Source organism: Equus caballus, chromosome 7 (assembly GCF_041296265.1).
Source record: "Equus caballus isolate H_3958 breed thoroughbred chromosome 7, TB-T2T, whole genome shotgun sequence".
Taxonomy (NCBI): domain Eukaryota; kingdom Metazoa; phylum Chordata; class Mammalia; order Perissodactyla; family Equidae; genus Equus; species Equus caballus.
In genome coordinates, this window is record NC_091690.1 from 69,848,336 (window position 1) to 69,863,073 (window position 14,738).

At 35.4% G+C, this 14,738-nt stretch overlaps 1 protein-coding gene across 3 annotated transcripts in view; it reads right to left on the reverse strand.

The window, feature by feature from the left end:
- ACER3 (alkaline ceramidase 3) overlaps positions 1-14,738 on the reverse strand; it is a 150,509-nt gene that overhangs the window by 89,878 nt on the left and 45,893 nt on the right. For 2 of the 3 annotated variants that reach the window (XM_023645671.2, XM_070274358.1), the window contains exon 2: positions 2,500-2,610. The exons of the other annotated variant lie outside the window; for it this stretch is intronic. In XM_023645671.2, coding sequence (XP_023501439.1) covers positions 2,500-2,610 — 111 coding nt within the window. The remainder of the gene's footprint in view (positions 1-2,499; positions 2,611-14,738) is intronic. 3 annotated transcript variants of the gene reach the window in all.

The window sequence follows — 14,738 nt, forward strand, 5'->3', positions numbered from 1 at the left end:
CATTCTCTAGGACAATGCAGTCAGCAGAACTTTCTGTGATGAAGGAGATGTTCTGTATCTACACTGCCTGATATGATAGCCACAAGCCACATATGGGGACTGAGCACCTGAAATGTGGCTAGTGTGACAGAGGACCTGAGTTTTACATTTTACTTAATTTTAATTAATTTAAATTTAAATTACCACATGTGGTAATTTAATTAGATTAATGTGGTAATGCAAATTAGACAACGCAGTGCTTGTGGATTCGACAGGAAGGAGTCATGTGCACAGTGTTCAACGAGAACTTGCATGCTTAAAACTGTTTTTCTATAACCTGGATACCTAAAAAACAACTTGGTTAGAACAAACAATCCTTGGCTTGCACTAAAAATGCTGCTCCACTGGTACCCTTCTTTGTATGTTGCTGCAGAAGTCTAATGCCAGCCTAATTTTCTTGCCTTTGTAAGTAATCTGGTCTTTTTCCCTAGAGCTTTGAGGATTTTTTCACTTTTAAAATGCAGTAGTTTTACCAGTCTATGTTTCAGAGCTGACCATTCCAAGTCAGTTTTATGAGGTAAAAATGGACCTTTTAATATAGAGGTTCAGATCTTCTTTCATTTCCAAAATGTCTTCTTGATTTACAGTTTTAAATATAAGTTCTGTTTCATTGTTGTTTTTCTTCTTCTTCTTCTTCTTCTTTGGGGTCTCCAATTATATGTATATTGGATCTTCTTTGCCTGTCTTCCATTTCAATCACTTTCTCTTTGACTCCATCTCATTTTCATTTTCTTGCTTGTTTCTCTGTCTTTCTTAAATAGCCCTTATTATTCAACACACTGTAATTCAGCCTTAATTTCTTTCCTAGGTTTAATCAATTCTAATTTTATTTCTTTTAGGTGGAGAAGGGGCTATTTTTGTTATCAGTTTTTAAATTTTTGATTCATTTCTTTGTTTGAGACTATTTAGTTCAGTTAGAAGTGTTGGAACCAAATGAAAACCATACAAACCAAATGAAAGCCATTTGGAACCAAATAAAACCTAAACTACCAATCAACAAGTTATTTTTCTTTTACAGCAAAATTGCCTTACAACCAATTTAGTTGTGTAGTGAAGGTGTTTGTGGCAAAACTGCTTGCAGCAAAGATGTTTATGGCAAAAATACTGGACACAGTCTAAAACAGCAAAGATAGTTCTATTGTAATTTGGTATTTATTTCTTATTTAAAATCAATTTGAAGTTCACAGTATTCTTTTTCTCCTAGTAAGAGTGAAAGTGTGGGTTAAGTGTGGTTTTATTTACTTTCCTTCTTAATCTGTATAGTTTTCTGGGAGGATGAGTGGACAAATTCTAACTTAGGAGGCCACATTATGCAAGGACAACCTGAAAGTCCCTCAAATCTTTTTTATTCTTATTGGTTATTACTGATTGTGATTTGGGAGTATTTTATAAACATTCTTCAAACAACCCAGGAAATACAGCAAAGGGCTAAGTTGGTGAACAAGTCTTCCTTGTGAAGACAAACCAAGTAACTTTCTTAAAACACCATGCATATGAGAAACAGATTCAGAAATTCAAGTCTCTCATATCCAATAATGAATCTAATTATGACTGAATGTGATATGATACACTATGGCTTACAGTTTTGTGGTGATTAAAAGTCCTTTCTGCCCATGCATAAATATCTACCATGAGCTAAAACAGAAGAAATTGTGTTTAGTTAAGAAAGTTATATAGAAGAAACAAACTAGAATCCACTTTCTTTGCTATTTTTGTCTCTATAATGATAATGCAAGAACATGACAGAGTGATTTTCCCATCTTAGGCTCTAGTAAAGTTCATTCATCTATCCATCCAACATTTATCAAGGACCACTAAATTGCCAGACAAGAGGGATACAAAGATACCTAAAACACAGTCCCTGCCTCACAGACAAGCACAGGAAATTGAGTAAGTTGCAGAAGGTTAGATACAGTATGGTATCCTTTACCAAAAATTTAAAAATCTGCGAACCATAGTATACATACTTTTAAGGATACATATATATGTAGCATAAAGACAAAAACATTTGAGAAAATGATAATCAAATTCAGTACAGAAGTTAACTCTGGAGGGTGAGCTGGGAAGATGACAGAAGTAAAATCAAGCAGGAATACAAAGGGAGCTTCAATTTTTATCTATACTAGTTTATTTCTTTAAAAAAGAAAAAGTAAGATCTGAAACAAATATTGCAAAGTGTTAAGCTCTGACAACACTGAGTGGTAAGATACATGGGTATATTTGTTACGTTATCTCCATTCGTTTCTGTCTGCTTAAAATATTTTATGAGTTTTCAAAAATTTTATCAAAATGCAGTTCAATTTACTGGCAAGATTTGTGGAATTTTACTTCAGACGTTTCAGAATATATTCAAGTTCTGTAATAAACAATACAAAATTGAAAACCAACTTTAGGAATGAATGAGAAAAACAGCCCATCTGAACACTGTATATCATTTTTTAGATGAAGTGTTATACATACCGGTGAGTGCTAAGTAAGAAGCAATGTACCGCTTTTCCAGTCCATCTCTAACACTCTGAATTGCACCAAAAATTGGAGGTATAATCATAATCAGGTTACTCACTGTATTCCCTATAGGACAGAAACACAAGAAGATAATCAGATTCATCAATACCACTGTAAATAAAGATACATGCACTTGGCCCTTAACAAAAACAAAATAGGTGACTTCTCAGCAACATAGTGGAAAGATATTTACAAGGCGCTAAAGAAAAATAATTCTCCACTCAACAAAAATTTCTTACAAGAATCCAAGTAAAATAAAGATACCCTCAGACATATGAAACTAAGAATTTTCAACTAGAACATCAACTAAAGGAAATTCTACATTCCAAACATAAAAAGGAAACGTATCTCAGAAAGAACCTCAAAGATACAGCAAAAAAAAAACGAGTTAAAGAAGGCAGCCTACACCAATGCTACTGGAAGGGTGATCCACAGATACAGCATCACAAGATCAAACACAGAATTCAGTTAATTTTGTCTGTTGAATCAAACAGCAAAAACTTGGGGTTTGCATTTTGCATGTCTTTTTAAAATTTCATTTTTGTAGCAATGTTTTTAGTTTCTAGTTTCTATGTTTCTAGTATAAGACAAAAAGTAATGGATCTTAATCTGATTTTTGTTCCTGTCTTTAAAAAACAAAGGTCAAACATGAATAGCAAAGAAACAATAACCCCAACAGCAGAAGTAGTAAAATGAGAAAAGAAATGGCTAAACTATTTTATAAACTGATTCTAAGTAGAATAAAGTGGCACAATACATTCAAAATTCCAAATGAATGATTTTCAATATGGGAGCTGATATCAAGATAAATATCAATTAACAGGCCTATAGAGAACACTCCACCCAGAACAACAGCATATACATTTCTCAGGAGTACATGGAACATTTTCCAGGATAGAACATATGCTTTTTGTTGTTGTTACTGACGTTGAGTTGATTCTGACTCCTTGTGACCCTGTGTACAGCGTAGAACCCTGCCTGGTCTTTTTGCACCATCCTCTCACCTTCTGGTGCCATATCAGACAATGCTCTACTGCTATTCATAGGGTTTTCATGGCCAATTTTTTCAGAAGTGCCCAGGTCCTAGTATGTCTAGTCCATAAGCTACAATGAAAACTGTCCACCACGGGTGACCCTGTTGGTATTTGAAATACAAGTGGCATAGCTTTCAGCATCACAGCAAAATGCAAAAGACACAGTATGACAACTGACAGATGGGTGGTGTGGTTCCCACAGGAAATGAAGGCTGTGGTGGGGAAAGCACCAAATCTTAACCACTAGACCACCAGGGCTGGCTACTAGATCATATGTTAGCTATAAATTAAGCCTCAATAGACTTAAAAAGATAGTTATACAAAGCATCTCCTCCAACCACAGAATGAAGTTAGAAATAAATAACAGAAGGAAAACGAGAAAATTCACAAATTTGTGGAAATTAAACAACACATTCTTAAACAACCAATGGATCAACGAAGAAATCACAAGGGAAATTAGAAAATACTTAGAGATAAATTAAAATGAATATACAACATATCAAAATTAATGGGACACAGAAAAAGCAGTGCTAAGGGGGAAATTTATAGCTATAAATGCTTACATTAAAAAGACAAGATCTTCAAGCTAAAATGAAAGGATGCTAATTAGTAACATGAAAATATACAACACACTAGTAAAGTGAGTATATAGTCAAATTCAGAACACTCTAATAACTGTAACATGATGGTGTATTAATCATTTAACTCCAGTATAAAGGTGAAAGGACGAAAGTATTAAAAATAACTACAGCTACAATAATTTTTTAATGAATACACAATAAAAAACAGGTAAAGTGTGATATCAAAAACCTAAAAGGGGCTGGGGCCAGCCTGGTGACACAGTGGTTAAGTTCGCACGTTCCACTTCTCGGTGGCCCAAGGTTCGCCAGTTCAGACCCCGGGTGAAGACTTGGCACACCATGCTGTGGTAGGCGTCACACATATAAAGTAGAGGAAGATGGGCATGGATGTTAGATCAGGACCAGGCTTCCTTCAGCAAAAAGAGGAGGAGTGGCAGTAGTTAGCTCAGGGCTAATCGTCCTCAAAAAAAAAAAAAAACCTAAAAGGGTAGAGTTTTAGTATGTGAAGTTACATTGTTATCAGCATAAAAGTGACTGTTGTATCTACAAACTGTTTCATGTAAGCCTCATGGTAACCACGAAGGAAAGACCTACAGTAGACACACAAAAGATAAAGAGGAGGGAATCAAAGCATACCACTACAGAAAATCACCAATTCACAAAGGAAAGCAGCAAGAAAGGAAGAAAGAAATAAAGGAACCACAAAACAGTGAGAAAACAATTAATAACACAGCATTAGTTAAGTCCTTACTTATCAATAATTACTCTAAAGGTAAATGGATTAAATTCTCCAATTAAAAAGCATTTTGTGGCTGGATGGACCATAAAACAAGACCTAACTATATACTGGACACAAGAGATTCACTCCAGCTTTAAGGATACACAGAGGATCAAAAAGAAGGGATGGAAAAAGATATTCCATGCAGGTGGAAACCAAAAGAGAGCCAAGTAACTAAACTTATATAACACAAAACAGACTTTAAGCCAAAACTTGGAACAACAAAGAAGACCATGATGTAATATAATAATAAAGGGTTAATTCATCAAGGGGATATAACAGTTGTAAATATATAAGCACCCAACATCAGAACATCCAAATATATTAAGCTATAGATCTGAAGGGAGAAATAGACAACAATACAATAGTAGTAGGGAACTTCAATGTCCCACTTTGAACAATAGATAGATCAGCCAAACAGAAAATCAATACAGAAAAGTTGAACTCAACTACACTTGAGGCCAAATGGACCTAACAGACATACAGAACATTTCATCCAACAGCAGTAGAATACACATTCTCCTCAAGCACACACAAAACATTTTCCAGAATAGATCATATGATAGGTCACAAAACAAGTGTTAGCAAATTTAAACAGTGAAATCATACAAAGTATCTTTTCCAACCACAATGGTATAAAACCAGAAATAAAAAATGAAAGGAAAACTAGAAATTCACAAATATGTGGAAATTAAACAACACACTCCCAAACAACCAACGGGGCAAAGAAGAAATCAAAAGGTAAATTAAAAAATACCTTGAGGGGGCTGGCACCGTGGCTGAGCGGTTAGGTTTGCGTGCTCCGCTGCAGGCGGCCCAGTGTTTCGTTGGTTCGAATCCTGGGCGCGGACATGACACTGCTCAGCAAACCACACTGAGGCAGCATCCCACATGCCACAACTAGAAGGACCCACAACAAAGAATATACAACTATGTACCAGAGGGCTTTGGGGAGAAAAAGGAAAAAATAAAATCTTTAAAAAAAAAAAAATACCTTGAAACAAATGAAAAATGGAAACACAACATACCAAAACTTACAGAATGCAGTAAAGTAGTTCTAAGAGGAAAGTTTATAGCAATAAACACCTACATTAAGAAAAAAGGAAGATCTCAAATAAACAACCTAACTTTACATCTCACAAACTAGGAGGAAAAAAACAGAACTAAGCCCAAAGTTAGGAAAGGGAAATAAATGAAATAAGTCAATGAACTAAGAGCTGGTTTTCTTTCTTTCTTTTTTTTAGGAGGGAGATTAGCCTTGAGCTAACATCTGCCGCTAATCCTCTTCTTTTTGCTGAGGAAGATTGGCCCTGAGTTAACATGCATGCCCATCTTCCTCCTATTTTATATGTGGGATGCCTGCCACAGCATGGCTTGATGAGCAATGTCTAGGTCCACACCCAGGATCCAAACTGGTGAACCCTGGGGTGCCAAAGCACAATGTGCAAACTTAACCACTGTGCCAGCAGGCCAGCCCCAAGCTGGTTTTCAGAAAAGATAAGCAAAACTGACAAACTTTTAGCTAGACTAACTCCAAAAAAACAGAGGACTCAAATAAATAAAATCAGAAATGCAAGAGGAAATTACAACTAATATCACAGAAATACAAAGGATCATGAGAGATTACTATGAATGATTATATGCCAACAAATTGGAAACCCTACAAGAAATGGATAAATTCCTGCATATATACAATCCACCAAGACTGAATCAGGGAAAAATAGAAAATCTGAATACACCAATAACAAGTAATGAGATTGAATCAGTAATCAAAAACCTTCCAACATAGAAAAGCTAAGGACAAGTGCTTTCAGTGGTAATTCTATCAAATATTTAAAGAAGAATTAACACCAATTCTCAAACTCTTCCAAAAAAAACAGAACAAGAGAGAATACTTCCAAACTCATTTTACGAGTCCAGCATTACCTTGATACCAAAGCAAGATAAGGACACTACAAAATAAGAAAATTACAGACCAATATCCCTGGTGAATACAGATGCAAAAATTCTCAACAAAATATTAGCAAACTGAATTCAACAGCACATTAAAAGGATTATACACCATGATCAAGTGGGATTTATTCCTGGGATGCAAAAATGGTTCAACATATGCAAATCACTAAATGTGATACACCACATTAACAGAATAAAAGAAGTCATATGATCATCTCAAGAGATGCAGAAAAAGCATTTGGCAAACAACATCCTTTGATGATAAAAACACTCAACAAATTGGATATAGAAGGAACACACCTGAACACAATAAAGGCCATATATGACAAACCCATAGCCAACATCATACTCAATAGTGAAAGGTTGAAAGTTCTTCCACTAAGATCAGGAACAAGATAAGGGTGCCCACTCTAAACTACTCCTATTCAACATAGTAACAGAAATCCTAGCCAGATCAATCAAGCAAGAAAAAGAAATAAAAGTCATCCAAATAGGAAAGGAAGAAATAAAGTTGCCTCATTTGCAGATGATGTGATATCACATATAGAAAATCCTAAAGACTCCACCAAAAAAACTCTAGAACTAGGGGCTGGCCCATGGGCGTAGCAGTTAAGTTTGCATGCTCTGCTTCGGCAGCCTGGGGTTCACAGGTTCAGATCCCAGGTGCCGACCTACACACTACTCATCAAGCCATGCTGTGGCAGGTGTCCCACATATAAAGTAGAGAAAGATGGGCACAGCTGTTAGCTCAGGGTCAATCTTCCTCAGTAAAAAGAGGAAGATTGGTGGCAGATGTTAGCTCAGAGCTAATCTTCCTCAAAAAAAAATGCTAGAACTAATCAATGAACTCAGTAAAGTTGCAGGATACAAAATCAACATTCAGAAAACAGTTGTGTTTCTATACAACAACAAAACATCTGAAAGATAAAGAAAACAATCCCATTTACAATATAAACCAAAACGTTAAAATATTTAAGAATAAATTTAACCAAGGAAGTTAAAGATCTGTACTATGAAAACTATAAGACTTTCATGAAAAATAGAAGACACAAAGAAATGGAAAGATATTCCGTGCTCTTGGATTGGAAGAACTAACATAGTTAAAATGTCCATACTCCCTAAAGCAATCCACAGATTCAATGCCATCCCTATCAAAGTTCCAATAACATTTTTTCACAGAAACAGAACAAAGAATCCTAAAATTTATATGGAACAACAAAAGACCCTGAATAGGCAAAGGAATCTTGAGGAAAAAAGAAAAAAGCTAGAGGAATCACAATCCCTGATTTCAAAATACACTACAAAGCTATAGTAATCAAAACAGCATGGTAGGCAGAAAAACAGACACACCGATCAATGGAACATAATCGAGAGCCCAGAAATAAACCCACACATCTATGGACAGCTAATTTTCAACAAGGAAGCCAAGAATATAAATGGAGAAAGGAAAGTCTCTTCAACAAATGGTGCTGAGAAAACAGGACAGCCACATACAAAAGAATGAAAGTAGACCATTATCTTACGCTATACACAAAAATTAACTCAAAATGGATTAAAGACTGCAATGTAAGACCTGAAACCATGAAACTTCTACAAGAAAACATAGGCAGTATGCTCTTTGACATCGATCTTAGCAACATACTTTCAAGTATCATGTCTGACCGAGCAAGGGAAACAATAGAAAAAATAAACAAATGGGTCTACACCAAACTAAAAAGCTTCTGCACAGAAAAGGAAACCATCAACAAAATGAAAAGATAACCTAACAATTGGGAGAAGATATTTGCAAACCATATATCTGATAAGGGGTTAATATCCAAAATACATAGAGATATCCAAAATACATCTATAGATGTATAGATGTCTATACATCTATAGACATAGATGGATGTCTATACATCTCAACAACAACAAAAAAGTAACAACCCAATTAAAAAATGCGCAAAAGATCTGAACAGACATTTCTCCAAAGAAGATATATGGATGGCTAACAGGCACACGAAAAGATGTTCAACATCACTAATTATTAGGGAAATGAAATCAAAACTACAAAGAGATATCACCTCACACCCATCAGAATGGCTATAATTAAGAAGACAGGAAATAACAAGTGTTGGAGAGGATGTGGAGAAAAGGGAACTCCCATACACTGCTGGTGGGAGTGCAAACTGGTGCAGCCACTATGGAAAACAGTATGGAGACTCCTCCAAAAATTAAGACTAGAACTACCATACGATCCAGCTATTCCACTGCTGGGTATTTATCCAAAGAACATAAAAGCAAAAATGCGTAAAGATATAGGCACCCCTATGTTCAGTGAAGCTTTATTCACAATAGCCAAGACTTGGAAGCAACCTAGCTGCCCATCAAGGGATGAATGGATAAACATGTGGTATATATACACAATGGAATACTACTCAGCCATAAGAAACGATGAAATCTGGCCACTTGGGAAAACATGGATGGAACATGAGGGTATTATGCTAAGCAAAATAAGTCAGAGGGAGAAAGTCAAATACCATATGATCTCACTCACAAATAGAAGATAAAAACAACAAACACATACATAGAGACAGAGATTGGATTGGTGGTTACCAGAAGGGAAGCAGGGAGGGAGGAAGATGAAAGGGATGATTAGGCACATGTGTATGGTGATGGACTGTAGCTAGTCTTTGGGTGGTGAACATGATGTAATCTACACAAAAATCAAAATATAATGATGTACACCCTAAATTTATATAGTTATAAAGCAATGGTACCATAATTTAAAAAAAGACAATACTTGAGCGTAGAGAAACAAAAGACTTTCATGAAAGAAATTGAAGGAGACACAAACAAATGGAGAGCTATCCCATGTTCACGAGTTGGAAGAATTAATATTGTTAAGATGTCCATACTACCCAAAGCCATCTATAGATTCAATGAAATTCCTATCAAAATTCCAAAAGCATTTTTCATAGAAATAGAAAAAACAATCATAAAATTTGCGTGGAGCCAAAAGACTCCTAACAGCCAAAGAAATCCTGAGAAAGAAAAACAAAGCCAGTGGCATCACACTTCCTGATTTCAAACTATATTACAAAGCTATAGTAATCAAAACAGCATGGTACTGGCATAAAAATAGATACATACACCAATGGAACAGAATCAAGAGCCCAGAAGTAAATCATCACATATACGATCAACTAATATTTAACAAGGGAGCCAAAAACACTCAGTGGGAAAAGGATAGTCTCCTCAATAAAAGGTGTTAGAAAAACTGGATAACCACACACAGAAGAACAAAATTGGACTTCTGTCTTACACCACTCACAAAAATGAACTGGAAATGGATTAAGGACTTAAGCATAAGAACTGAAACTGTAGAACTCCAAGAAGAAGAATAGGAGAAAAGTTCCCTGATATTGGTCTTGGCAATGATATTTTTGTACACAGCATGAAAAGCACAAGCAACAAAAGCAAAAATAAATGGGGGACTACATCACACTAAAAAGCTTCTGCAAAGCAAAAGAAACAATCAACAAAATGAAAAGGCAATTTATGGAGTTGGAGGAAATATTTGCAAATCATCTATCTGATAATGGGTTAATATCCAAAATATATAAAGAACTCATACAACTCAATAGACAAAAACTTCGATTAAAAAATAGGCAGAGGATTTCAATAGACATTTTCCCAAAGAAGACATACAGATGGCCAATAGATACATGAAAAAATGCTCCAAATAAGTAACATCAGGGAAATGCAAATCAAAGCACAATGTTAGAACGGCTATCATCAAAAAGGAGAGAGATAGCAACTGTTGGGGAGGGTGTGGAGAAAAGGGAACCCTTTTGCACTGTTGGTGGGAATGTAAAGTTGGTACAGCTATTATGAAAAACAGTATGGAGGTTCTTCAAAAAATTAAAAATATAAGACTACATGATCCAGGAATCCCACTTCTTGGTACATATCCAAGGAAAATAAAAACAGGATCTGAGAGAAATGTCTGTACCCCTCTCTTCACTGCAGGACTATTCACAACAGCGAAGATGTGGAAACAACCCAAATGCCCATCTACGAATGATTGGATAAAAAAGACGTGGTATACATATACAATGATATATTATTCAGGCACGAGAAAGAAGGAAATCTTGCCTGTTGCGACAACTTGGATGAACATTGAGGGAATTATGCTAAGAGAAATATGTCAGACAAAGATAAATACTGGATGATATCATGTATTCAAATATATGTGGAATCTAAAAAAGCCAAACTTAGAGAAAAAGAGAACAGAGAGGTGCTTATCAGAAGCTGGGAGTGGGAGAAATGGGGAGATATTCATCAAAGAGTATAAATTTCCAGTGATATGATGAACAAGCTCTGGATATCTAATATACAGCATGGTAATTATAGCTAATAATACTGTATTATGTACTTAAAAGTTGCTAAGAGAGTAGATCTTAAATGTTTTCACCACAAAAATAGAAATGGTAAGTATGTGACGGGATGGAGGTGTTAGCTAATGCTATGGTGGTCATCATTTTGAAATATGTAAGTGTATCAAATCAACACATTACACACCTTAAACTTACATGGTGTTATATTTCAATTATACCTCAATAAACCTAAAAAAAATCCAAAAGGATCAAACTATTCCCAAGTAACTTAACTGAATCCTAGAATAAAATTCAAGACTACTTATGGCAATACAAAAAATATCCAGCACTCAACAAGGTAAAAATCACAATGTCTAGCATCCAATCAAAGATTACCAGGCATACAAATAAGGAAGAAATAGCCCAGGATGAGAAAAATAATCAGTTGACACCAATCCAGAACTGACACAGATGTTAGAATTAGCAGACAAGGATTAAAGCAGTTCACGTAAAAGTCTAGAAAATACAAACTAACTTATAGTGTCAGAAAGCAGATCAGTGGTTGTGGGTGGGGTGAGGCTGGGGTGGAGGAGATGGAGGGATGGAGAAGGAGGATTTAGAAAGGGGCATGAGAAAACTGGGAAGTATGGATACGTTCACTATCCTGATTGTGGTGATAGTTTCACGTGTATACATATGTCAAAACCTAACTTGTACTCTTGAAATAGGTGTATTCTATTGTATGTCAACTTTACCGCAATAAAGCTTTTTTTTAAAAAAAGTTTTGCCTCTGGGGAGTAGAACTAGAGGGTAGAGAGGAAAGAGGGAAGGGCACAGCTTCCTGGTTTTGTTACAAGCCTTTCCGCACTAGCTGGATTTTTATCTATTTTTTAATGTATTGCTTTGATAAAATAAAAAGTAATTAAAGAACGTTTTAGGAAAGGGAATAAAATAGTTAAGATAGTTTCACAGACGTGATAAGATTTGAGCTAGACCCTGAAAGGAGAGAAAGGAGCTAAAACTTGCTGAGTCTATTAAGCACCAGGTGCCAGACCTCACATTACGTGTGGGAACTTACTTGCTTCTCACAACGTTACCTTGTGAAGAATTATCGCCCCATTACACAAACAAGAAAGTCAGGCTAAGAGATTATATAATTTATCCAAGTTCTCGCAATAAGCAAATGATGGAGCCACGACTCTATTCCAAGTCTATCTATTCTTATAGCCAATGTTCCTCCCCCTAAATGCACTAGCACAATGTTTGCACAAAGAAGGTCCTTACCAATATTTTAAAACTTATATCAAAGATTATTCTATTAAAAATGTTTAAGTAAATTTCAAATTGTACAGATAGCAAAGAAATTTGCCTAGGTGGAAGGTGAAAATGTGAGGTAGGGAGCCAGACAGATCAAAAGTTATACATATATTCAAACAGCAGTTATCAACAGCTGTTGACAACAATTAAGTAAACCTGTAGAAGATGTGACTATTGCGCCATTCAGGAGGGCCCTAGAATTCAAACTAATGAAAATCTTTACTGATGACTGAGATAAAGGAATTGAAACATGCCCAAACGTACAGATAATATTAAATTTAGCTTAGATGTCAATACTACAGGAGTCAGAAATACATTTCAAATGACCTGGAGGCAGGGAGGAGGGCCCTATAAACTACATGAAACTCAATTAAGGACAATGCAAAGTTTTACAAATTAGAATGAGGAATTGCAAACCATAAATACAGGCTACTGTGCTGAGAAGAAATAAGGACAACTCTGAGAGAAAGATCCAAAGACAGAAAGAAGACACTAGACTATTCTTAGGGAAGAACGGGAAAATCTCAACATACTACCTCAAAGCAATATATAGAGGTAAATATGGAAAGAGCTGGGTAGTGGTCATCCTACTTCCCTCTGCTTTAATTCAGCTTCTCTGAAATGCTTACCAATTGGTGGCGCCCTACTTTAAACAAAAGAGACTAAAGTAAAGGAATCATTTACGTAAATAAGACATGTCATAGGAGGAATAGTGTGACTGCTGCCTTCAAATATCTGAGATTGTTAATCTAAAGGTGAAGGAGACTCATTGCTGTAAAATATCAAAATTAAAGCCAATGCAGTTACAGAGAAGCTGATTTCTCCTCAATATAAGGTAAAACATTCTAAAATTAGAGCTGGCCCCAAAAATCTAACAAGCTGCCTTACTGGACTATGAACTTTTTTTGAGCACGGACCACGTCTTACTCGAAAGCTTTTCACTTGGCACAGTAGCAAGGACAGAGCAGGCAGTCAGGAAAGTCTGACAGAATGAATAAATCCATGAATGCTTGCTTGCTGAAACCTGGGTATAGTGGCTTCTCCTTTATCCTCTGGTATTAGTCATAAAATTATGCGTTATTTACTTTTTTGACTTGGTGACAGTAGATGGTGGATTGTTTATTTTAGAATGACTTCACTCTAACAAAAGTGACAAATGTTCATTGTAAAAAATTAGAGCAATTCAGCAGTGTAAGAAATATTAAATAATTAAATATCCCAACACCCAGAAATTATCATCATTAATATTTGCTAAGCTTTACATATTACAGAGAGAGACGAATGGATGGATAAATTAAGAAAGAAAAGACGAAGTTGTATAGGATATTAGATATGCTCTTTTTTAAAAAAAGTATTAAAAATATCTTAATTTAATAAAAGAAAGTAAAATTGAATATGAAAATGACTAAAAGGTTAGAGTCTTGATTTTTACACGTTTAACTTTTATAGCAAATGCATACTTGCTGTGAAACATAAAGAAATTCACACTCCTAGATTTTCTACCATCTCCCTTCCCCTACTTACTGATTTTATTAGTCATTTCCAGATTGTCAAGGACTATATATTTCATACTGTCAAGGATTTACATTTAGTTCTGCAAAGCGCATTTTCTATCCTTGTGTTTTTTTTTAAATAAAAGTTTTACCAAGACAATCCATATATCATAAAATTTACCCTTTTCATGTGTGTAATTCAGTGGTTTTTAATATATTCACAGATTTGTGCAACCATTATCACTATCTAATTTGAGAACATTTTTATCAGCCCAAAATGAAACCCCAAACCCAGGAGCAGTCACTCCCCATCTCTCCTCCCCACAGTCCCTGGCAGCCACTAATAAACTTTCTGTCTCTATGGATTTGGCTATTCTGGACATTTCATATAAATGAAATCAAACAACCTGTAGTCTTTTGTGTCTGGCTTCTCTCACTTAGAATAACGTTTTCAAGGTTCACCCATGTTGAAGCATGCATATATCTAGAACTCCAATCTTTTTTATTTCCAAATAGTCCATTGTGTGGATATACCATATTTTGTTTACACATTTGATCAGTTGGACATTTGGGTTGTTTCCACTCTGGCTATTAAGAATAACGCTGCTATGAACATTCATATACAAGTTTTTGTGTGGACATGTGTTCATTTCTCTTGGGTATATACCTAGGAGTGGAAT